General features: G+C 39.3%; 1 protein-coding gene across 6 annotated transcripts in view; it reads right to left on the reverse strand.

Moving 5' to 3' along the window:
* Window positions 1-23,625, reverse strand: part of ZRANB3 (zinc finger RANBP2-type containing 3) — a 305,721-nt gene that overhangs the window by 277,605 nt on the left and 4,491 nt on the right. For 4 of the 6 annotated variants that reach the window (XM_062186061.1, XM_062186026.1, XM_062186034.1 and 1 more), the window contains exon 2: window positions 4,880-5,047. In XM_062186061.1, coding sequence (XP_062042045.1) covers window positions 4,880-5,040 — 161 coding nt within the window. In that variant the 5' untranslated portion in view covers window positions 5,041-5,047. Of the gene's footprint in view, window positions 1-4,879; window positions 5,048-14,031; window positions 14,063-23,625 lie in introns of those variants that run through there. The other 2 variants (XM_062186052.1, XM_062186070.1) reach the window with 2 other exon arrangements.

The raw sequence follows: 23,625 nt of genomic DNA on the forward strand, positions 1-23,625 counted from the left end.
TAGTAACTCAGATGTGACCTTCTTTGGAAATTGTACTACTATAGATATAATTAGTGAAGTAAAAGGCAAAAGATTTGTATGATCTGAGGAGAAACCAGAGTATGGAAATTGTACTACTGCAGATATAATTAGTTAAGATGAGGTCATTAGGGCAGTATGTCATCAATATGACTAATGTCCTTACAAAAAGGGGAAATTTGGACACAGAGACATAAATTGAAGATGATACGAAAAGACAGTCCAGGATAGCTTCTTCCTTGACAGCCCTCAGAAAGAGCCAACCCTATCTCCATTTTGAATTTGTACTGCTCGTCTGTGAGACAATAAATTTCTGTTCTTTAAGCCATCCAGCCATGGTACTTTTTTTATGATAGCCCTAGTGAACTCTTACAGGCAGTATCTACTGAAGTAGAATATATACATACCTATGACTCAATAATTCTTTTTGATTGATACACCTCAGAAATACATGTTTATCAAAAAGTTTGTGAAAGAAGGTTCACATCATTACTATTTATAAGAACCAAACTCTAGAAACAACTCAAATGTACATCAATAGTAAAATGGATAAATACTTTTATATGGTAAATAGAACGAATACAACCTCATGCCACAAAATGGAGTGATCTCACAGAAAAATTGAGAGGAAAAAAAAACAAATACAAAAGACCACATAATAGACAATAAAATGATACAGCTGAATAGGAAAAGCATGTGTCAGAAATCAGGTTAGGGGCCAGTGCCATGGCAGAGCAGGTTAAAGCCCTGCCCTGAAGCATCAGCATCCCATATGGATATCAGTTCAAGTCCCAGTTGCTCCACTTCTGATCCAACTCCAGGCTAATGTGCTTGAAAAATCAGCAGAGGCTGGCCCCCATGGGAGACCCAGAATTAGCTCCTGGCTCCTAGCCCTGGCCCAGCCCTGGTCATTGCAGCCATCTGGGGAGTGATTCAGCAGATGTCATACCTCTTCCTGTCTCTACCACTCTCTGCTCTGTAACTCTGCCTTTCAAATACATAAAACAAATCTATAAAAAAAAGGTCAGGCTAGTGGTTACCTTATGAAAGGAGGAAGTAGTTATTGAAAAGGAGCAAGAGGAAATTTCTGGGATGATGGTAATGCTCTTTATCTAGATTTTTTAAAAAGATTTATTTGTTTATTTGAAAGGCAGAGTTACAGAGAGACAGAAGGAGAGACAGAGAGATATTCCACTCGCTCCATCAATTCCCAAATGGCCATAACGACCAGGGCTAAGCCAGGCTAAAGCCAGGAGCCAGGGGCTTCATCCAGGTCTCCCACAAGGGTGGCAGTGGCTGAGAATTTTCTAGAAACAACAGCTACAAATCTCAGATTTAAAATGCATAATAATCCCAAACAGGATTAATTTAAAAAATCATAATGAATAAATTATAGAGAAATTATAGAACTTCAAAGACAAAAATCTTTTTTTTTTAAGATTTCATTCATTTATTTTAGAGGCAGAGTCACAGAGAGAGAGAGGGAGAAACAAACAGAAAGGTCTTCCATCCATGGAGTCAGTTCCCAAACGGCCACAATGGCCAGAGCTGGGACGACCCGAAGCCTGGAACCAGGAGCCTAATCAGGGTCTCCCATGTGGGTGCAGGCGCCCAAGCACTTGAGCCATCCTTTGCTGCCTTCCCAGCCATAAACAAAGAGGTGAATCAGAAGAGAAGCAGCCAGGCCATGAGTCAGCAGCCATATGGGATGCTGGTGCCACAGAAGGAGGCTTAACATACTGAGCCACAGTGCCAGCTCCCAAAGACAAAATCTTAAAATTAGATGCTATAGAAAGGACCAAAAATTACATTGATTGGATTTATTTTTAATTTGAAAATTTTCAAACTCAGTTAAGCAAAAAAGAATAATACACTAAATACACCAGATGACACTGTTCACCAATGCATAAACACCCCAGATTACACCACTTACCACAGTCACACTGTTAACACCTTGATTCATACACTCATAATTACTCTAACTAGATATAATATATCCCTCTCTTTTGGGAAAAGGTAGGAAGTAGTCTGTAGTACCAAAATTTGTTATCATGCATTTCTCAGGAAGAAGAACATTCTGGCATGCAATCACACCATTACTTCATCTAAATTAATCAAAATTAATTTAATAATATCATCCAAATAGACTCCACATGAGAGTTGCCAAGTTATCCTGAAAATGTCCTCAGTAGCCTTTCTTCTTACTGATCCAGGACCAGTTTGTACATTAGTTTCAGATGCTGCAGTTCTTAGGTCTCTCTCAGTTTAGAATATTATCACTGGGGTTTTTCATGGCATGGAACCTCTAAAGAGCCAGGGTCAGTTGTCCTGAAAAAGTGTTCAATATTTTGGACTGGTTTGACTGTTTTCCTCATGATTGTCAGATCAAATATTTGCAATACAACAGAAGTAGAATTCTGTCCTGTGCAGCATACTGAATATGTGGCTGCCATACCAATAGTGATGTCAAGCCTATTTTGTAATTTTTCCCATTGTAAAGAGGAAGTCATCTATCGGGTGATATGGAAGTCATCTATAGGGTGATACTTTAAGAATGAAGAACATACTTAATCAATGGCAATTATGAAAGCCACAGAACTGTGGAATACAACCTTTAAAGTGCTAAGAAAGAAAACAATCTATTAAAATAGGCTGTGCAACTAAAATAGCATTCAATAATATAGGTAAAATATTATATATTCTGAAATTATTTAATGATTCTGCAAAAATAGAACATCATAAAATGAAACAACACCAATTTTTCATCTGCCAAATAATAAGAAATTTCAGTTACTGACAGCATGTTATAATAAAAGAAAGGACAGCTATAACTCTGGGAAAGCAGGGAAGATCTAAGTACACAATAAATAGATGTTATTTAAAACAAATAAATTTAGCTTTATCAATAACTTACTTCTTATTTTCCCATTTTGCTCATTCATATTTTATTAGGATTGGTTAACAGTCCAAGGACAAGACTTTGTCATTTACTAAGATCAGCTAAGAAAAGGCCCTTTTTGTTAGCATGGGAAACTCAGTATACTTTCGTAAGTGCAGTAATTAGGACTATAATATCTATTTTATAGTTGATGAATCTGAACTCTGATTTGTAAAATTAGGCTCAGCATCACGGCTACCGGAAGAGTCTCAGCTCTAAATACTCTCTGACTCTAAAGCCCATGTAGTTTTCTGCTCTGCTGTACTGATAAGCACAAAAATACAAGGATGAAATTCCTAGAGATGCTAAAGACTATCAAGTAGCAATTCAAGATAGCATTTATAACAGAAATCTTCAGGAATTTGAAGAACACTGACATTGTAAATATAGAAAAATATAACTGGTCTAATTGCATAAAAGCACAGGAAATCTAAGAAATTATGTCCAGGTTAGAAAAGTCAGAAAGATGTCGGTATAGGATAAAAATCACCAGACGTATAAACTTAGGTATCAACCAAATCCTATACATACAAATCCATACAATAGAAACAAGTTAGTAAACACACAAAAATGCAAATGAATTTCACTAAGATTTTAGGGAGTAAAAGAAGTTATTCAAAAACAGCACATATTTTATGACTCCATTTATATGAAGTTGTAGAACAGGCAAAACAAGCCTATGGTTTAAAAAATATTAGATCAATGGCTGACTGTGAAGGTGAGGTTCATTGGGAAATGGAAAGAGAGAATATAATAGGATGGTGGGTTTGACTTACATAAGCATAGGTTTGTAGATTTCATTAATTTAAGCTCAAAGGGGAAAAAATACCACAGACAAATATGAACTCTGGCTAGACATACACATACAGATATTTAGGAGAAGAAATAATAATATATAAACTTTACTTTGGAATTAATTACAAATAAGATGAATTTATAGGAAGGATAGATAAATGTATAAATATGGGATACAGAAAGCATGGGAAAACACTAATGATAGACTGTAGTTGGTCAGGTTAAAAACTGCTCACCTAGGGCCAGTGCTGTGGCAGGTAAAGCCACTGCCTGCAGTGCCAGCATCCCATATGAGCACCAGTTTGTGTCCTGGCTGCTCCACTTTCAATCCAGTTCTCTGCTATAGTTAGGGAAAGCAGTACAGGATGGCCCAAACCCTTAGGCCCCTGCACCTTTGTGGGAGACCTGGAAAAGGCTCCAGGCTCCTGGCTTCAGCTCAGCCCAGCTCTAGCTGTTGTGACCACTTGGGGAGTAAACCTGCAGATGGAAGATCCTCTCTTTCTGCCTCTGCCTCTTTAACTCCACCTTTCAAATAAATAAATAAATATTTTTTTAAAAAAAAGTGCTCACCAACATTCTTTCAATTTTGTCACATATTTACAATTTTCATAATAAGATGTTGGGGAGAATATACATGGTACATGTGACTACAGAGGCAAGACAATGTTATTTGTAAACATATAAAATAATATAAAGACCCAACTTTATAGAAGAGATTATATAACTATTATGCAGTTTAAAAATATTAGCTGTAGACAGTATTAGTATCATAAAGTACTTAGGAAGACACATTCAGATGTTGCCAATCTAAAGTAAAAAGTGGGACAATAAAAATGTAGTAAAGACTAATTATACAGAAAAGCAACACATTCTAGAAAACTTAAAATATGAAATGATGAGAAAATCTAGTAAAACTCAAATACTTACAGTAGCAATATACTTAAGAAATCAGAATTAGGTCATTATATTTCAAACTCAAGTCATTCATAGTAAACAAATTTAGTCACAGTCAATCCTACTAATGAAAGATGATGAAGACATGCAAAGACGATTTGAACAGAGCCTTGTTTATTAATATACTTGATAGGAATTTAACATTTTAAATATACTTTGAAAGAAGTATTTTACCTGCCATCTCTTTTGAGGGCAAAAGTAATGCCATCTTTCTGGAATGGAAGGAGCTTTGCTCTTAGTTTGTCAGGCAAAAAATCCAGTTGCTTGTAAGATTCACTTGTCAAACAAGCAATCTGAGGCGTGAGAGACTTTTTCACATTATGAACTCGAGGCATGATGATTCTAAAAACAGAAGTGCAAAAAGAGAAGGGTGGGGAAGATAAATATTAGCAAGTGTATTACAGAATCATATATAAATAATATTACAATACTTATAAATAGTTTCAATATACTATTTACATAGTATATACTATGTAAATATATACAATATACCATTTACATAGATATAAACTAGTTAAAAAATGTTCCCAGAGCATGGCCAGCATTGTGGCACAAAGGGTTAAGCTGCTGCCTGTGATGCCAGCATGCCATATTAGCATCAGCTCATGTCCCAGCTGCTCTACTTCCATCCAGCTGCCTGCCAGTATACCTGGGAAAACAAAGGAAGATGGTTCAAGTACCTGGACTCCTGCCACCATGTGGGAGACTTGCATGACCCATCCCTAGCCATTGTGGCCATTTGGGGGTTGAATCAGCAGATGGAAGATATCTTTCGTTCTCTCTCTCTTTCTTCCCCTAGGTGATTCTGGCTTTTTTTTTTTTTTTTTTTTTTAAGATTTATTTTATTTGAAAGTCAGAGTTACAGAGAGGGGGAGGTAAAGGCAGAGAGAAAGGAGGTGGGGAGCTTCCATCCACTGGTTTACTTCCCAAATGAACACAACTGCCAGGGCCAGGCCAGGCCAAAGCCAGGAGCCAAGAGCTTCATCTGCGTCTCCCACATGGGTGCAGGAGTTCAAGCGTCTGCTTTCCCAGGTGCATTAGCAGGGAGCTGGATTGGAAGTGGAGCAGCTGAGACTCGAACTGACGCCCATACAGGATGCCTGTGCTGTGGCTGATAGCTTTATTTGGTATACCAGAGCACAAGTCCCTCTGGCTTTCAAATAAATAAAATAAATCATTAAAAAAAAAAAAAAGTACACAGACTAGGTTACTAAGAAAATTCAGAGCACTGAATTCAAACAATTATTTCATGTACTTTTTTAAAAAAAAGATTATTTATTTAAAAGTCAGAGTTACACAGAGAGAGGAGAAGCAGAGAGAGAGAGAGACAGAGGGAGAGAGAGAGGTCTTCAATCCAATGGCTCACTCCCCAATTGGCTGCAACGGCCAGAGCTGTGCCGATCGAAAGCCAGGAGCTTCCTCCAGGTCTCCCATGCGGGTGCAGCGGCCCAAAAAGTTGGGCAATCTTCCACGGCTCTCCCAGGTCATAGAAGAAAGTTGGATTGGAAGTGGAACATCCGGTCTCGAACCAGCATCCATATGGGATGCTGACGCTTCAGGTCAGGGCATTAGCCTGCTGCGCCACAGCGCCGGCCCCCTTCACGTACTTTCTATATATACTCTATCCTCTATTTCATTTTGAACCATAATATAGCCATAGCATAACTCAGTGAGATAATGCTATTATTGAAAAACTATATAATATGGGGCTGGCGCTGTGGCGCAACAGGTTAACACCCTGGCCTGAAGTGTCGGCATCCCATTTGGGCGCCAGTTTGAGACCTGAATGCTCCACTTCTGATCCAGCTCTCTGCAATGGTCTGGGATAGCAGCGGAAGATGGCCCAAGTCCTTGGGCCTTTGCATCCGCGTGGGAGACCTGAAAGAAGCTCCTGGCTCCTGGCTTCAGATTGGCACTGCTCCAGCCATTGCAGCCAATTGGTGAGTGAACCATCAGAAGGAAGACCTCTCTCTCTCTGCCTCTCCTCTCTCTGTGTAACTCTGACTTTCAAATAAGTAAATAAGTCTAAAAAAGAAGCTATATAATAAACAATAAGACTTTAAGAAATTGAATACTTTTTAAGATAAGGGGTGGATTTCCTATAAAAAGATGAGTCCTTTTGTGATTGATCCTTTTATAAATGTACATTTTAATACAACACCAAATTTACTATGTGTGGGACAAACCTATATTGAAGAAATCATAAAATGTAAAGGCATTAATTCAAAATTTATAGTAATTAAATGAACATTAGTAAGTATGATTGAGTTTTGACTGTTAAGACTAATTCTATTTAATCAGTCAAATCCACTGTATAAACTCTGCTTAATTAGCACTTTCTTCATTCACTGTATCTCTACAGATGTAGTTTTCATTTTCTAACACAAAAAAATACCTGTAAATTCTTAGACCTCTGCAAGAAAAATATTCTATTAAACCATATCAGTATAACACATCTCTGATATTTTGTACTTAGCACCATGCTATCTCTATTTATATATATAATCTCATCTCATTTTTTTAAAAAGGTTTTTGTTTCAGTTACTTATGGACTTATAAAACACTGTGCGTATCCCCTCAAAAAAGTAACCAACCTCACTAGCTACTAAAAATTTCAAGAAAAAACCAAGCGTTTATTATTCACAACAAATGGGTGCCATAGGCCACTTTCTAGAAAAACAAGGCCCAGGGGTTCACAGGGCTTACATTCTTTAAGGAAAGACTAAAAGTAAACAAATAAACAAACAAGATGGTTAACAGTACAAATATTACAAGGACCTTATGAGGGTCATGGCCACTTCATGAAGCTGACCTGGAGAAGGCTGTTTTAGAGGGTGCTATTTAACCAATGGTCTGAAGGATATAAAAAGCCTGGTTCAAAATTAAAAAGAAAGTATTCCAGGCAGAGAACACTAGTGCCAGGACCTTGAGCTGATAAAGGCCTGTGTTTTCAAGAAACAGAAAGGAGGCCAATGTTACAGAACCAGAGGAGAGAATAATACAAGATAAAGCTATTGAGATAAGCAAGAGCCAACTCACACGAAGCCCTGATAAGGACTTTGGAATCTATTTTAAGAATGAAGAAAACTAATGGAGATGTGCTAATACACCATTAGCCGCAGAATCTTATTTGTTTAGTTAAAATTAAATAAAGTTAATGATTCTATTCCTTAGTCATACCAGCTGTGTTTCAAATGCTCAATAGCCACATCTGGCTATTAGCTTTCATACTGACAGTTCAGATAAAGAATATTCCCACCTGCACTGGAAATCCTATTGTATACCACTTACAGAAGCGTTTTTAAGCAAGGAGGTTGACACAACATTTCAAAAGTTACCAACAGGATACAAAGCTACCAACGGTAAGGCAGAAGATGAACATCGCTATAGAATTTGGCCAATGAACAAAGACCCCACTGCTCCAGTAGGTAAATGGATTTGGACTCAAACCTATCTGAATATGGTCCCCAAAAATACAAATGAGTAGGTATCCTTAGTACCCTCTTAACTACATGATCACTTACAACATAAAGAGCAAAGAATACAAAATGGATTCTGGAAACAGGAAATCTGTTATCAGATTGCAAAGGATAAGACAAAAACCATCTTGAACAGTAAACATGGAAAGATTTGGGATATGTACCAGAGGTAAAACAAACAGAACTTTCTGATGGATTACATGTGCAGAGTAAGAGAACTTTGTAATCAAGACGTGACTGAATCTAGAGGCATTTGATCAAGTGATTAAGACCCACAACTGATGTTGGAGTACCTGGGTTGATGCCCTGTTCTGGCTCCTGATACCAGCTTTTTGATAAAAGATAACACATTTTTCAAGCATCTGTCTTAATAATCAATACTTAAAGAGATTGAAAGATTTTATTTTCAATCTTTAAGGTTTCTGTAATCATAGTAAATTTGATTAGAATTAACTGATTCCTTCTTAAATAAATAGTATACTAATATTGAGGAGGATCAGGTATTTCTGAAATATAATACTACCAAGAGATTTATCTTGGAAACAAGCAAATGGTTGGTTAGGAAAATTGTGTATGTACAGAAGATAGCTTTATTATTTTTATTTTAAAATATTTATTATGAGGTATTTTTTATTTTTAATGAGATTTTTATTTTATTTATTTGAAAGGCAGAGTTACAGAGAGAGGGGGGAGAGAGAGAGAGAGAGAGAGAGAGAGAGAGAGAGAAAGAGAGAGAGATATCTTCCATCTGCTGGTTCACCCCCCAGAATGGCCACATCATCTAAGGCCAGACCAGACCCAAGCCAGGAGCTTCCTCTGAATCTCCTAATAGGGTGCAGCAACCCAAGGACTTGGGCTATCTTCTACTGCCTTCCCAGGTACATTAGCAGGGAGCTGGATCAGAAGCAGAACAGCCAGGACTCATACCAGTGTTGCTATGGAATGCTGGCATCACAGAGGGTGATTAAATCTACTGTGCTACAGTGTGGTCCTATTGTAGAGGTTTTAATGCAGAATTAATACAGATAAAGAAGTAGTAAACTACAAGAAACATTAAAGGTAAGTAGATTAAAACTATTGTTAAAAGAAAACTACTCTCATACTAGATTTAAAAAATCTTTGCTGCTTTAAAAAGATATTCTAAACTGATCTTCTGTATATAAAGAGAATTGAAAATGAATCGTGATGTGATTGGAAGGGGAGAGGGAGCAGGAAAGGGGAGGGTTGTGGGTGGAAGGGAAGTTTTGGGAGGGGGAAGCCATTGTAACCCATAAGCTGTACTTTGGAAATTTATATTCATTAAATAAAAGTTTAATTTAAAAAAAAGATATTCTTCAAATAGGATTCATGAACATTGAAAATAAAAAAATAGATATACCATGCATAATAAACTATAGCTGTGTCCCTTTATTAATGCAAGATAACATAGATATAAGGCAAAAAATTAGGATTTATTATTATTAGAATAAAGAAGAGCATTTTAAAAAGACAAAAGCATTAATTTGCTAGAAGAACAAACATAGCCTCAAAATACATAAAGACTTGAGGCATAAACTGATAGAAATCACAGGAAAACTTACAGAAACAAAAGAGAATAACCAAATCTGTAACACAATCTATACAATTTTAATATATCTCTCTCAGTAATTGATTTTGCAAACTGAACAAAATTCTGTAAGGATAAAAATGATTTCAAGAACATAATAAACAAATCTGATCTATTTGGTGAATGACAGAAATATTCACTTCACACTCCTTTGAAGCCAACCTAAATTTGATTTGGCAAACATATTACAACACAGAAAAATTTACAAGCCAATCTCAAATACTCACAGAAAAATAAATATTAGCAAACCAGATATGGTAATAAATTGAAAGAGTAAGGCACCAAAACTAAAATGGGTTTACTTCACAAATGCAAGGCTGGTTACACTTTGAAAGTTCAATCAGTGACAAGCTGATCCTAAAATTCATATGGAAATTCAAGGGATCCAGAATAATCAAAACAATTTTGTGAAGGACAAAATTGGAGGACTTAAAAAATCCGGGCTTTACAGTCAGGTGTCTTGGTGTAGTGGGTTAAGCCATTGGCTGCAAAGCCTGAATCCATATGGGCACTGGTTCTAGTTCTGGCTGTTTCGCTTCAAATCTAGCTAGCTAATGTGCCTGTGAAAGCAGTGAAGATGGCCCAAGTGCTTAGGCCCCTGCCAACTGTCTAAGAGACCAAGATGGAATTCCTGACTCCAGACTTTGGGAGATGGACCAGCCAATGAAAGATTCTCTCTCTCTGCCTCTCTGTATCTATAATTTTGTCTTTCAAGTAAATAAATAAATCTTTAAAAAAGAAAAAAGACATACTAAGTGAAAGAAGCCAGTCACAAAGGACTGCAAAACTCATGATTCCATTTGTATGAAAGGCAAACCTATAGAGGTGGAAAGTAGATTAGTGGAGGTGTGGGGGTCAAGGGTACCAGCAAGGCAGGGAGTGAGGGAATAGAGAGTAGCTGCTAATGAGTACAGCTGTTCTTCAATATGCATGGAGGATTAGTTGTGGGACCTGCCACTGATATCAAAACTGTAGATGTTTAAGTCCCTTATATAAAAAGGTATAGTATTTGCACGTAACTATACACATTCACTTTATTTATTTTTTTTGATACGCAGAGTGGATAGTGAGAGAGAGAGAGACAGAGAGAAAGGTCTTCCTTTTTGCCGTTGGTTCACCCTCCAATGGCCACTGCGGCCGGCGCATTGTGCTGATCCGAAGCCAGGAGCCAGGTGCTTCTCCTGGTCTCCCATGCGGGTGCAGGCCCCAAGCACTTGGGCCATCCTCCACTGCCTTCCCGGGCCATAGCAGAGAGCTGGACTGGAAGAGGGGCAACCGGGATAGAATCTGGCGCCCCAACCAGGACTAGAATCTGGTGTGCCGGCGCCGCAAGGTGGAGGATTAGCCTGTTAAGCCACGGCGCCGGCCTCACTTATACACTTTAAAATCATCTTTAGATTACTTGTAATATCCAACACAATGTAAATAGTTGTTCTACTGTATTGTCAAGAAAAAAGTCTACAATGTTCAGCACAAACAATTTTTCTTTCTGAATATTTTCAGCCTGTGGCTGGTTGAATCTATGGACGTGAAACCTTTAAATTTGGAGGGTCAATATACTGGTTTCCTTTTTTTTTTTTTTTTTTTTTTTTGACAGGCAGAGTGGATAGTGAGAGAGAAAGGTCTTCCTTTTTGCCGTTGGTTCACCCTCTAATGGCCGCTGTGGCCGGCACATCTCGCTGATCCGAAGCCAGGAGCCAGGTGCCTCTCCTGGTCTCCCACGCAGGTGCAGGGCCCAAGGACTTGGGCCATGCTCCACTGCCTTCCCGGACCACAGCAGAGAGCTGGCCTGGGAGAGGGGCAACCGGGATAGAATCTGGCACCCCAACCGGGACTAGAACCCTGTGTGCCGGCGCTGCAAAGCGGAGGATTAGCCTGTTAAGCCACGGCGCCGGCCTATACTGGTTTCTTTAAGAGTGACAATAATGTTCTAAAATTAGATAGTGATGATGATTCTATAACTCCAAGTATATAAAAAACAAAAGAATTATAAGATAAGTTATGTGAATTGTATCTCAACTAATCAAGAATATATTGTTGGGGCTGGTGTTATGGTGGAGTGGGTTAAACCACCTCTTGCAATACCCACATCTCATATCAGAATGCTCTTTAGACTCCCAGGTACTCTGCTTCTGATTCAGCTCCTTGATAATGCATCTGGGAAGGAAGCTGAGGATGGCTCAAGTACTTGGGCCCTTGCTTCCTATGTGGAAGACAAGGATGGAATTCTTGGCTCCTGCTTCAGCCTGGCCCAGTCCTGGTTGTTGTGGTAGAAGTAAACAAGTAAATGGAAGATCTATCTCTCCCTGTCACTCTGCCTTTCAAATAAATCAACAATTAAGAAAAAAGAATATATTGTGAAAAATTTAATGTAATTCTCAAAAAGAATAAGAGGAGGAAGAAAATTCCTATGCTCATTTCAATAATGGAAGGAAAAAGCATTTGGTGAAATACAAAATCATTTCAGAGTAGAGAGTTCCCTGAGAAGTAGATATTTGGCACAGCTTTTCAGATGCCAAATGGGATAAGAGTGCATAGGTTTAAGACATGCATACACTTTCAATTCCGGCTTCTTGCTAATGTGCACCCTGGGAGGCAGGAGGAGATGGCTCAAGTGCTTGGGTCCTTGCCACCCACATGGCTCCTGGCTTTGGCTTGAGTCAGCCCTGGCTGTTGTGAGCACCTGGAGAGTGAACCAGCTGATGGATCAAGTCATGGCTGCTCCACTTCTGATCTTGTGCCCTGCAAATGCACCTGGAAAAGGAGTGGACAATAGCCCAATGACTTGGGCCCCTGACACCCACTTGGGAAACCCAAATGAGGCTTTGGACTGGCCCAGAAGAGGCCAGTGCAAACATTTGGAGAGTGAACCAGTGGAGAGGAAATCTGTCTCTCTTCCCCTGTCACCATGCCTTTCAAATAAATAAAAATAAAATCTTTTTTCAAAAAAGCAATTCTTCCTAATTTGAAAACAAAAAAGAGATCTAGTGCTGGTGTTGTGGCACAATGGATTAAAGCCTCAGCCTGCAGCGCTGTTATCCAATATAGGCGCTGGTTCAAGTCCTGGTTGTTCCACTTCTGATCCAGCTCCCTACTAATGCCCCTGGGAAAGCAGTAGAAGATGGAACAATTCTTTGGGCTCCTGAAGCCATGTGGGAGATCCTGGCTCTTAGCTTTGGATTGGCTCAGCTCCGGACATTGCAGCCATTTTGGGAGTGAACAAGTGGATGGAAGACCTTTCTCTCTTTCTACCTCTCTCTCTAACTCTTTCAAATAAATAAAATAAATCTTTAAAAAAAAAAAAAAAGAGCCATTTCTTTTTCTGTCTTCCAACTAAATAAAATGAATTAATAAAAATTTAAAGTTCCCTGGCATACAAGGAATAGAAAAGAACTTCTTTCATACAATGAAATGATTTTACCTAAAACTTGCAAACATTATGACTATGTTCAATTGTTGAAAGCTTTCTCTGCAAGATCAGAAAAGACACAAATGCGCCTAAAATCTCCAATTTGATTAACACTGGAAGCAGATCAGTTTGATAAGGCAAAGAAAAGAGAGACAGAAGGAAAAGCCAAAGAAACATGGAATAAAGTGTTAACATGAACATGTGACATAGCAAGATATGTAACAGGATAGAAAAGAATCTATAGATAATTAGTAGAATTAAAAGTAAATTTAGTGAGGGTGATGAATCCAAGATTAATATAAAAGACTAAGTCAAAAAACTCATGGAAAAATGAAACCAAAACATAAGTTTATCTTGTTGGAAAACAAATTTGACATCCATGCATAAAATTTTTCATGATACGAATTTCCATAAACATTTTAAAGACAGCACATATGCACAGATTACATAATTTTTGGCACCTAAATGAGCTTTATCTTTTAATTTCATTTTCCCATGAACTTTTCAGAGTATCTTTATATATAATCAATTGTATTTCTTTAATCTGGCAAAAAACAAAAGAAATTTTAAAATTGATACTACTTTCAAGAACATCAAAAATTTCAAATACCAGAAATACTCATAAATTGAATAAAAACATACACAAGACCTGTAAACAGAAAACTACTAAATTATTTCTGAAAGCAAACTAAAGGGCCAGCGCTGTGGCATAAGTTAAATCCTCCACCTATGGCACCAGCATCCCATACAGGTGCCGGTTCAAGTCCCGGCTGCTTCCCTTCCAATCCAGCTCTCTGCTATGGTCTGGGAAAGCAGAAGAAGATGGCCCAACCTGCGTGAACAACCTTGAAGAAGCTCCTGGGTCCTGGCTTTGGATCGGCACAGCTCTGGCCGCTGCAGCCATCTGCGAAGTGAACCAGCAGAAGGAAAAATAATCTGTCTCTCCTTCTCACTGTCTGTAACTCTACCTCTCAAATAAAATATTTAAAACAAAACAAAAAAAGCAAACTAAACATCTAAAACAATGAAGTGGTAATTCTCTTAATACATGGGAACTGATTACAATATTAAAAATGCTAGGAATAATGTCACATGCCACTGAGAGAATGTAAACACCAGTAAAAATATGGCCAGTCACTAGCTTCTGAAGGTGAAGAAAAAAACAATATTCCTGCAGTGCTTATGGTATACTAGTGTCTTTTTCATGCCAAGAACTTGAAAATATGCTATTTCATTTAATCCTTCTAAGGACCCTATGAAACAAATATTATATTCTTATTCTCTAATGAGGAAACAATGACAGCGGGTGAGAAAGCCAGGAATTGAACCCAAGTCATATAACCACAAAGTCCAAAAAGAACTAAAGCTTCATCCAAAGATTTCAAAACAAACAAACATAAAAATCCTGGCTTGAAATCTACTTCCAGGAAGACAGAGTATAAATACAGTCATGGTTTAACATTTTTTCTTTTTCTTTTTTAAAATTTATTTTATTTCTTTGACAGGCAGAGTTAGAGAGAGAGAGAGAGGGAAAGACAGACAGAAAGATCTCCCATCCATGGGTTCACTCCAAATGGCTTCAATGGCTGGGGCTGGGCCAGGTTGAAGTCAGGAGACAGGAGCTTCTTCTGGGTCTCCCACGTGGGTGGCAGGTACCCAGGAACTTGGGCCATCTTCTGGTGCTTTCCCAGGCACATTGGAAGGGAGCTGGATCAGAAGTGGATCAGCTAGGACTCATATAGGCAAACATATGAGATGCCAGGCACAGCACTGGGCCCCCCAAATTTCTTAAATAACATATAGCCATCACATGATCCAACAATTGCATTTTTATCCTACAGAAGTCAAAACCTACATTCACACAAAAACCCATACTGGAATGCTCATAGTGGTTTTATTCATAACAGCAAAAACCTGGACACAACTCAAATATCCACCAATTGGTGAATGATTAAACATACTGTGGAACACCTGTATCTTGGAATTTACTCAGTAATAAAAAGGAACAACTGACACCCACAACAATTTGGATGAATCTCCAGAAACTTACAGTAAGTGAAAACAGGAAATTTCATAATGTTAAATAACATTTCATTTATATATTAACTAGAGGAAAAGACAAAATTACAGGTATAATTGCCTGGGATTAAGGAGGGGCAGGATAAAAATGGTCATGGCTAATACAAAGGTACAATGAAGCATTCCTGTGGGATGGAACTGTTCTCTACCTTCACTGTGTCCATCTCCTGGTTCTAAAATGTACTATAGTCTTCCAAGATGTTTCCACTGTGGGAAACCACGTAAAGGGCACACAGGAATTCTCTGCATTGTTTCCTAAAACTGCCTGTGAATTTACAATGGTCTCAAAATTAAAAATTTGACCTAAAAACAAAAAAAAAACAAACACTCTGTCTTAACATGAACCAATTAACACTGAAAGTTTGGTGTGGTGAGGTCAGAAAGGAAAAATTCCAAGACCATGTAGCTATTGATAGAGGGAAGACATACTGAATTTATTTTGGGTCTTTCCTCCCTTTTCACAAGAATGTTCCATTTCTGCTTTCTAGCTAAATCTAAATGAATATGTGTATTTAAAAAAATCAAAAATATTTGCCCTGTAAAGAACTACAGTGAAAAATTTATTAATCGGCCAATTCCCTGAATTTCATTCTTTCACTCATCCAACAAATACATATTTGAGTGGTCACATGTAGAAGGCTTTGAGCTAGTCTCTAGATCCATAACAGTAAATACAGATATAGTTCTGAATAAATACTAGAGGGGATGCCCTGAGTATTAAGAGGGTATGTAAGTGGGACTGATTTCTCAGATTTCAGTGTTTGAACGACTTTCTAGGTACACATACATCAATGCTGAGGCACAAACAATAAACAGACATCAAACAGACAAGAGGGATCAAAGAGTGTTCTAGGAAGAGGTTCCAGTAAATATACAAAGCTCTTGAAATGGAGTTGAAAGGAAGAGAACAGGAAGGAATTATCAGTCTTCATCTTGCTGGAACTATCACTAAGTCTCTCAGCCCTCATGAAATCATTTTTTAAAATTCGGGTTCTAGAATACCATATTTGAAACAGTTTTCATCCTATCTCACTTTTAGTCTCAATTACTGCTGACTCCACCTCTTCTTCCTGTCTCTTCAACACTAGAGTATATGGGGCTCAGTTCTTAGCTGCCTTCCTTGCTCTATTCCACAGTGATCTCATTAGTCTTGTGGTTTTATACACTACCTGCATGCCAGTGGCTCCCACATTTGTAGATGGAGATCAAATCTGTTCTGAACTTCAGACACTTCTCCCTGGCCTACAGCATCTCAGTCACGAACAAAACTGAATTCTGGATGGTCTCATCAAACCCTGTTCCATCCAGACATCCTCATCTCATCCTTCCAGTGGCTCATAACAACACCTAAAGCCAACCGTGATTCTTGGTCTCAAAAGGCACATTCAGCAACACCTGTTGGACTAAATTCATACATCCAGAATCCCACTACTTCCTATCACCTCCAAGTCTACTCATAACCTGATCTAAACCACCATCATCTTCAGTCTGAATTCCTCAAGATTCTAAATGGTATTTCCTCAATTTCACCTTGTTCCCCACATTTTCCTCCCAACACAGCCATATGACATACTTTGGAAAAGGGAGTCTCAGAATTTTCACTTCCCAGGATTCTTCAATGGCACCTAATTTTACTTGGATAAAAGCCTTATTTCTGGGCCTGGTGTTGTGGTGTTCCTGGTTGGGCCACTACCTACAGTGCAGGCATCACATATGGGTGCCAGTTTGAGTCCCAGTTGCTCTGCTTCTGATCCAGCTCCATGCTAATGTGTCTGGGAAAGCCACAGAAAATGGCCCCACCCACGTGGGAGACCCCGATGAAGTTCCTGGCTCCTGGCTTCAACCTGGCCCAGCCGTGGCTGTTGTGGCCATTTTGGGGGCGCACCAGCAGATGGAAAATCTCTCTCTCTCTCTCCCTCCCTCTCTCTCTAACTCTGCCTTTTAAACAAATAAAATAAATATTCAAGAAAAAAAAGCCAAAAGTCTACTAACGGCTTTCAATTCCTTACACAATCTGCTCTCCCATTCCCATTACCTCTCCACTCCTTTATCCCACTCTATCACACACAGATGTCCTTGTATGTTCCTGCCTTAGGCCTCTGTATCACCTAATGTGCCTGCCTACACTACTCTTACACCAGATATATGCATGGCTGCTTCCCTTCCTTCCGTCTTTTTCTGAAAAGTCAGTTTCCCAATAAAATTTTAACTTGCCCAGCTTCTTTAAAAGTTGCAACTTTCTCTATCTCTCCTCTGCTTTACTTGTTCTTGCTTGATAGCACTTACCTTATAAAGTACTATATAATTTACTTATCATGCTTTTCATTTATTATCTGTCTCTATCCCACTAGAATATAATCCCCACAAGGACAGAGTTTTTTTGTTTTTTTTTTTTTTTTTTGACAGGCAGAATGGACAGTGAGAGAGAGACAGAGAGAAAGGTCTTCCTTTGCCGTTGGTTCACCCTCCAATGGCCGCCGCGGTAGACGTGCTGCAGCCAGCGCACCGCGCTGATCCGATGGCAGGAGCCAGGTGCTTCTCCTGGTCTCCCATGGGGTGCAGGGCCCAAGCACTTGGGCCATCCTCCACTGCACTCCCTGGCCACAGCAGAGAGCTGGCCTGGAAGAGGGGCAACTGGGACAGGATCGGTGCCCCGACCGGGACTAGAACCCGGTGTGCTGGCGCCGCAAGGCGGAGGATTAGCCTATTGAGCTGCGGTGCCAGCCAAGGACAGAGATTTTTGTCTGTTTTGTTTACTGGTGTACTCTGTGCATCCAGTACAATGCCTGGCACTAAATACTCAGTATAATTTATTATATTAAACCTCAAAGGACAGGGAGCCCATTGACTAGAGAGTCTAGAGGTAGAACAGCTCTTAGGGATGAGATAGTATAAGGTATGACCACAGGGGTGCATGGGAGAAACAGTTTGGAAATGTAGCTCACATAAGACATAGGAGTCCAGGCACTAATAAACTAGTGGTATGTCAGCTGGACTTCATGTCCATATGCAGAAGTCAAGCCAGGTAGACAGAAAGTATAAGCCAAGTTCAAGTTATAGCAAGGAAATGAGAAACGTATTCTGAAGAGTAATTAAGATTGGAGGGATGGGGGTCAGTGCTGTGGCACAGCAGGTTAAGCTGTAGCCTGCAATGCCAGCATCCCCTGGAGGTGCAGGTTCAAGTCTCTGCTGCTCCATTTCTGACACCCCTCCCTGCCAATGCGCCTGGGAAAGCGGCAGAGGATAGCCAAAGTTCTTAGGGTCCTGCACGTGGGAGATGCAGAAGAAGCTCCTGGCTCCTGGCTTCAGCCTGACCTAGCCCCAGTTATTGTGGCCATCTGGGTAATGAACTAGTAAATTAAAGATCTCGCTCTGTCTCTCTCCTTCTCTCTCTGTAACTCTGCCTTTCAAAAACACACACACACAAAAAAAAAAAGATTGGAAGTTTAACAAATAAAAAAACTGGTGTTTACCAAATATGCATTAGGGTTCCAAAGAATATACTAGAAAGTGTGGAAAACTCTATGATGCAGAATATTTTTCTAAATGCATAATAAAAAATAAGTTCTGTTAGTACAATTAAATTATATATATATAAATCCTGGCGACACATGTCAATGGAAATGGTCATAATTATAATTTTGCTTCATAGATACAAGTTAATATGAAAATAAAATGTCCTAAGTAAATCATGGGTGATCTATGACAACAAGATTTGATTACTCCCTCCTTCTTCCCACCCCTCCCCATATTGCTAAGAGAAGACAGGTGGACAGAGGTGGAGAGGTGGGCTTGGAAGCTACTTTGCTCAGTAAGTAAGCTTGACCAGAGTTATGTGAAGTTAATACAGAAGTAACCATGTGATAACATAAGCAATTACAAGGTCCTTGCTCTAAATACAAATTTGGTTTGAATAAATTACCAGTGCCTACAAGTGGTGAATATGGGAGGTCTACTAGATATCCCTATATTAAAATACAAGGATTCTGGAAACCACAGACTCACACAGACAAATGTGATTATGTGTTGAAAAGGAAGTCAACGGGGCCGGCGCCATGGCTTAACAGGCTAATCCTCCGCCTTGCAGCGCCGGCACACCAGGTTCTAGTCCCGGTTGGGGCGCCGGATTCTGTCCCAGTTGCCCCTCTTCCAGGCCAGCTCTCTGCTATGGCCAGGGAGTGCAGTGGAGGATGGCCTAAGTCCTTGGGCCCTGCACCCATGGGAGACCAGGAGAAGCACCTGGCTCCTGCCATCAGATCAGCGCGGTGCGCTGGCCGCAGCACGCCAGCCGCGGCGGCCATTGGAGGGTGAACCAACGGCAAAAGGAAGACCTTTCTCTCTGTCTCTCTCTCACTGTCCACTCTGCCTGTCAAAAATTAAAAAAAAAAAAAAAGGAAGTCAACGAGGGAACTACTAATCTACTCAAGTATTTACACGGTGATAATACATAGTCATATACTCAATAACAGAAATTCTTGCGATTTGTTGAGAGCATGGGAATGTGCCTGTGTCACATTTTAACATACTCTGACCATACATAGCAGCGTGTTTTCTAGTTACATATTTATACCTGATATAACTATATTTATAAGTTATCAGTAAATCACAACCTAAATTTAATCAATGAAATCACATTTTCTGAGTAAAACTGAAGTAAATTTATAATATTCAAGTAAAGATGAGTATTACAAAGTATAGATCAATTTCATTAGATTATAAAATTACATAACATTTTTTTAATTCACTTATTACAGGGACTTTCCAATTGCCATATCTAATATCTAATTACTTTAAAAGCAAGGAAACTACAATCTTTCATTGCACAGATAACTGTTTTCAGGATAATGAAAAAACAACTCTCACTTATTGGATGACCTCTTTCTGCAAGGCACTTCACTAGGAAATTTCAGAAAATCTCCTGTAGTTCTCCAAACAACTCATAACATATTACTAGCCTCACATTAAGGACAAGAAAACTGAGGTTGAGAGACATTAAATAACTTAAACAGGCTTAACAGCAACTGGTGATCTCAACGTTTGAACTTTGGCCTGTTTGCAACATTGCCTCTCAAATTCACATATTCAACAAACACTTAACAAGTGTTTATTATGTACTAGACCCTTTAGAACGTTTTGGGTATACAAAGATGAATTTGCACCACTGAAGCCTCACCTCAGAGTCCAACTGAGGAGTTGAATCAGAGTTATACACAATAAAAATCACAGCACAATGCAGTAAGTGGTTTGAAGGAAGTACATATTAAGCACTGTACCTAAGTGAGGATGTTTATTCTGTAAGGCAGTAACTAGCATTCAAAGACAGCTTCATCTAAAAAAAAAATGCTTAGAATGTGTTATATCTCATTTAACTAGTTGAAACTCTGAAGATGAAACATGAAGGAAGAGTGAAGTTTGCAGATGGAGTATTCGGATAAGCACATTCTAGAGGAACAAGAAGCCATGTTTGCAAAGTCACAGTTATAGAAGATCCTGCCAGCGCTGCGGCTCCATAGGCTAATCCTCCGCCTTGTGGCGCCGGCACACCGGGTTCTAGTCCCGGTTGGGGCACCGGATTCTGTCCCGGTTGCCCCTCTTCCAGGCCAGCTCTCTGCTATGGCCCGGGAAGGCAGTGAAGGATGGCCCAAGTGCTTGGGCCCTGCACCCCATGGGAGAACAGGAGAAGCACCTGGCTCCTGCCTTTGGATCAGCGTGGCGCACCGGCCACAGCACGCTGGCCACGGTGGCCATTGGAGGGTGAACCAACGGCAAAGGAAGACCTTTCTCTCTGTCTCTCTCTCACTGTCCACTCTACCTGTCAAAAAAAAAAAAGATCCTAAGCAGTTTGGTATAGTTGAAGAGTAAGATGCTTGTGACAAGTGGAACATAAGTAAAAACAAGGCCAGGTCAGGAAGATCTCCCACAGCATGCTGAGTCTGGCCCTTATTCTGTAAGGACCTGGGAGCCTTTCCCTGGAGTTTAATCAGGTGGCTATCTTACAAAGATTCCTTAGTCAAGATTAGAAGAACGGCTGAGGAGGCAGGGATAATCCTTTAAAAGGGTAACACAAATAATCCAGTTAATGCAATTTATAGTCACTTAACTTCAGAATTATATATCTAATTATCTACCTAAACTTTGGATTTCTCACAGACATTGCTAGCTTAAAAGTCCAGAACCAAACTCTTTTCCACCAAACTTGTGTGCTCCCTGCCTAATTTAGTTTCAGAAAACACTACAATCATGCAAGCCTCTAAAACATGCAGTCTGGGTTTTCTTTTCTTTTTTTTTTTTAAGAATTTATTTATTTATTTGTGAGGTAGAGTTACAGACAGTGAGAGGGCGAGACAGAAAGGTCTTCCATCCACTGGTTTACACCCCAAATAGCCATAATGGCTGGAGATGAGACAATCTGAAACCAGGAGCCAGGAGCTTCTTCCAGGTCTCCCACATGGGTACTGGGGTCCAAGCACTTGGGCCATCTTGTACTGCTTTCCCAGGCCATAGCAGAGAGCTGGATCGAAAGAGGAGAAGCCAGGACTCAAACTGGAAGCAACATTGGATGCCAGGGCTACAGGCCGTGGGTTAGCCCACTATGGCATAGCACTGGCCCCTGGGTTTTATCCTTGATTTCTTTCTTCCCTAATCCACCAAAATTAATCTAAAATTAATTATTATTAATTATTCCCAACTAGATATCAAATCTATTTTTTTCTCATCTCCATTGCCACCATATATCTCAAGCCATAATCACCACTTAATTGAAATACTGCAGTGGCTCCCAACTGGACTCCCACACATTTCCCTTAGTATCAGTTGGTTTTCTTAAAGTATTCACAGTAATTCACTACTTTCTTATCTTTTTATCTTAATTTTGTCTCTCCCTCCTATTAGAATGTCTCCCTAAGGTCAGGGACTATGGAAAATTTTCTTTTAAGTTGTTTTATCCCAGCACTCCAGCATCTGGCATCAGCCTGGTCAACAGAAAAATACTCTTAAAAGGCAACACATGCTTATTATGTGTCAGGCACTATTCCAAGTGTTTTACATATAGTAAGTAGCTTAAGCCTCACAAAAGGCTCTGAGACAGGTATTCTTATTATTTCCGTTTTATAAATAGGAACACCAAGAAACAGTTGGTTAACCAATTTACCAAAAGTCACACAAACAAATGGCACAACCAGGAATCAAGCCTAGCTCAACTGTAGCCTATCCTCTTGATTATCTAGTATTTCTTAGTAGATGCTCACAAATATTTGTTGACCAAATAAATGAGATAGAGAATAAAGGAGGACAGATTTAGAAGTCAATGTTATAGGCTAGATTTTGAATAGAGTTAAATATTCAGAAATCATCACATTGTACAAGAAGCTACCCAGAAAATGCATATGCCTCAGTCTAAGAAAAGCAATTACATCATTTAAAAAACAAGATATGCTCTTCAACCCTAGCCATGTAAATCCAAATGTATAATAAAAACACATTTAACATAGAACAGAAGGACTCACTGAGTCTCAATAATACCTATGAAAAATTTGGTATCATTAACAATAAATGGACTATCTGCCTTTCTTTATGAAAAAGTATTTGGTATCTATATAAATGTCAAACTTGAATTTTGTTAAAATATACAACTGAAGGGCCGGCCCCGTGGCTTAACAGGTTAATCCTCCGCCTTGCGGCGCCAGCACACCGGGTTCTAGTCCCGGTTGGGGCGCCGGATTCTATCCCGGTTGCCCCTCTTCTAGGCCAGCTCTCTGCTATGGCCCAGGAAGGCAGTGGAGGATGGCCCAAGTCCTTGGGCCCTGCACCCACATGGGAGACCAGGAGAAGCACCTGGCTCCTGGCTTCTGATCAGCACGATGCACCATCTACAGCGGCCATTGGAGTGTGAACCAACGGCAAAAAGGAAAACCTTTCTCTCTGTCTCTCTCTCTCTCTCACTATCCACTCTCCCTGTCAAAAAAATAAAATTAAATAAATAAATAAAAAATATATACAACTGAAGAGATTTTTTGCTTGACAAAATGGTTCCAAATTAATTTTAATAGAATACAAGAAATGTTGACAGTGATAAGAAAATGTCTAAAGAAGAGAGTGAGCACCCTTTACATACCAGATATTAAAATGTATTATGAAGTTACACAAGTTGAGACACTAGGTACGGTACAAGTGAAAGAAAAGACATAACTTTGAAACAGAACAGTGTATCTGAATATCAGAAACATGATAAAAATGACATTTTTAAATCAGTGGGTAGGGAGAGATTAAATCATTCAATAAATGTTGAGATTTGCCTTTTAAAAAAGGGTAGATTTTTAATTTGTTTCACACACCAAAGAAAATTATA

The sequence above is a fragment of the Lepus europaeus genome, chromosome 1, assembly GCF_033115175.1.
Source record: "Lepus europaeus isolate LE1 chromosome 1, mLepTim1.pri, whole genome shotgun sequence".
NCBI lineage: Eukaryota > Metazoa > Chordata > Mammalia > Lagomorpha > Leporidae > Lepus > Lepus europaeus.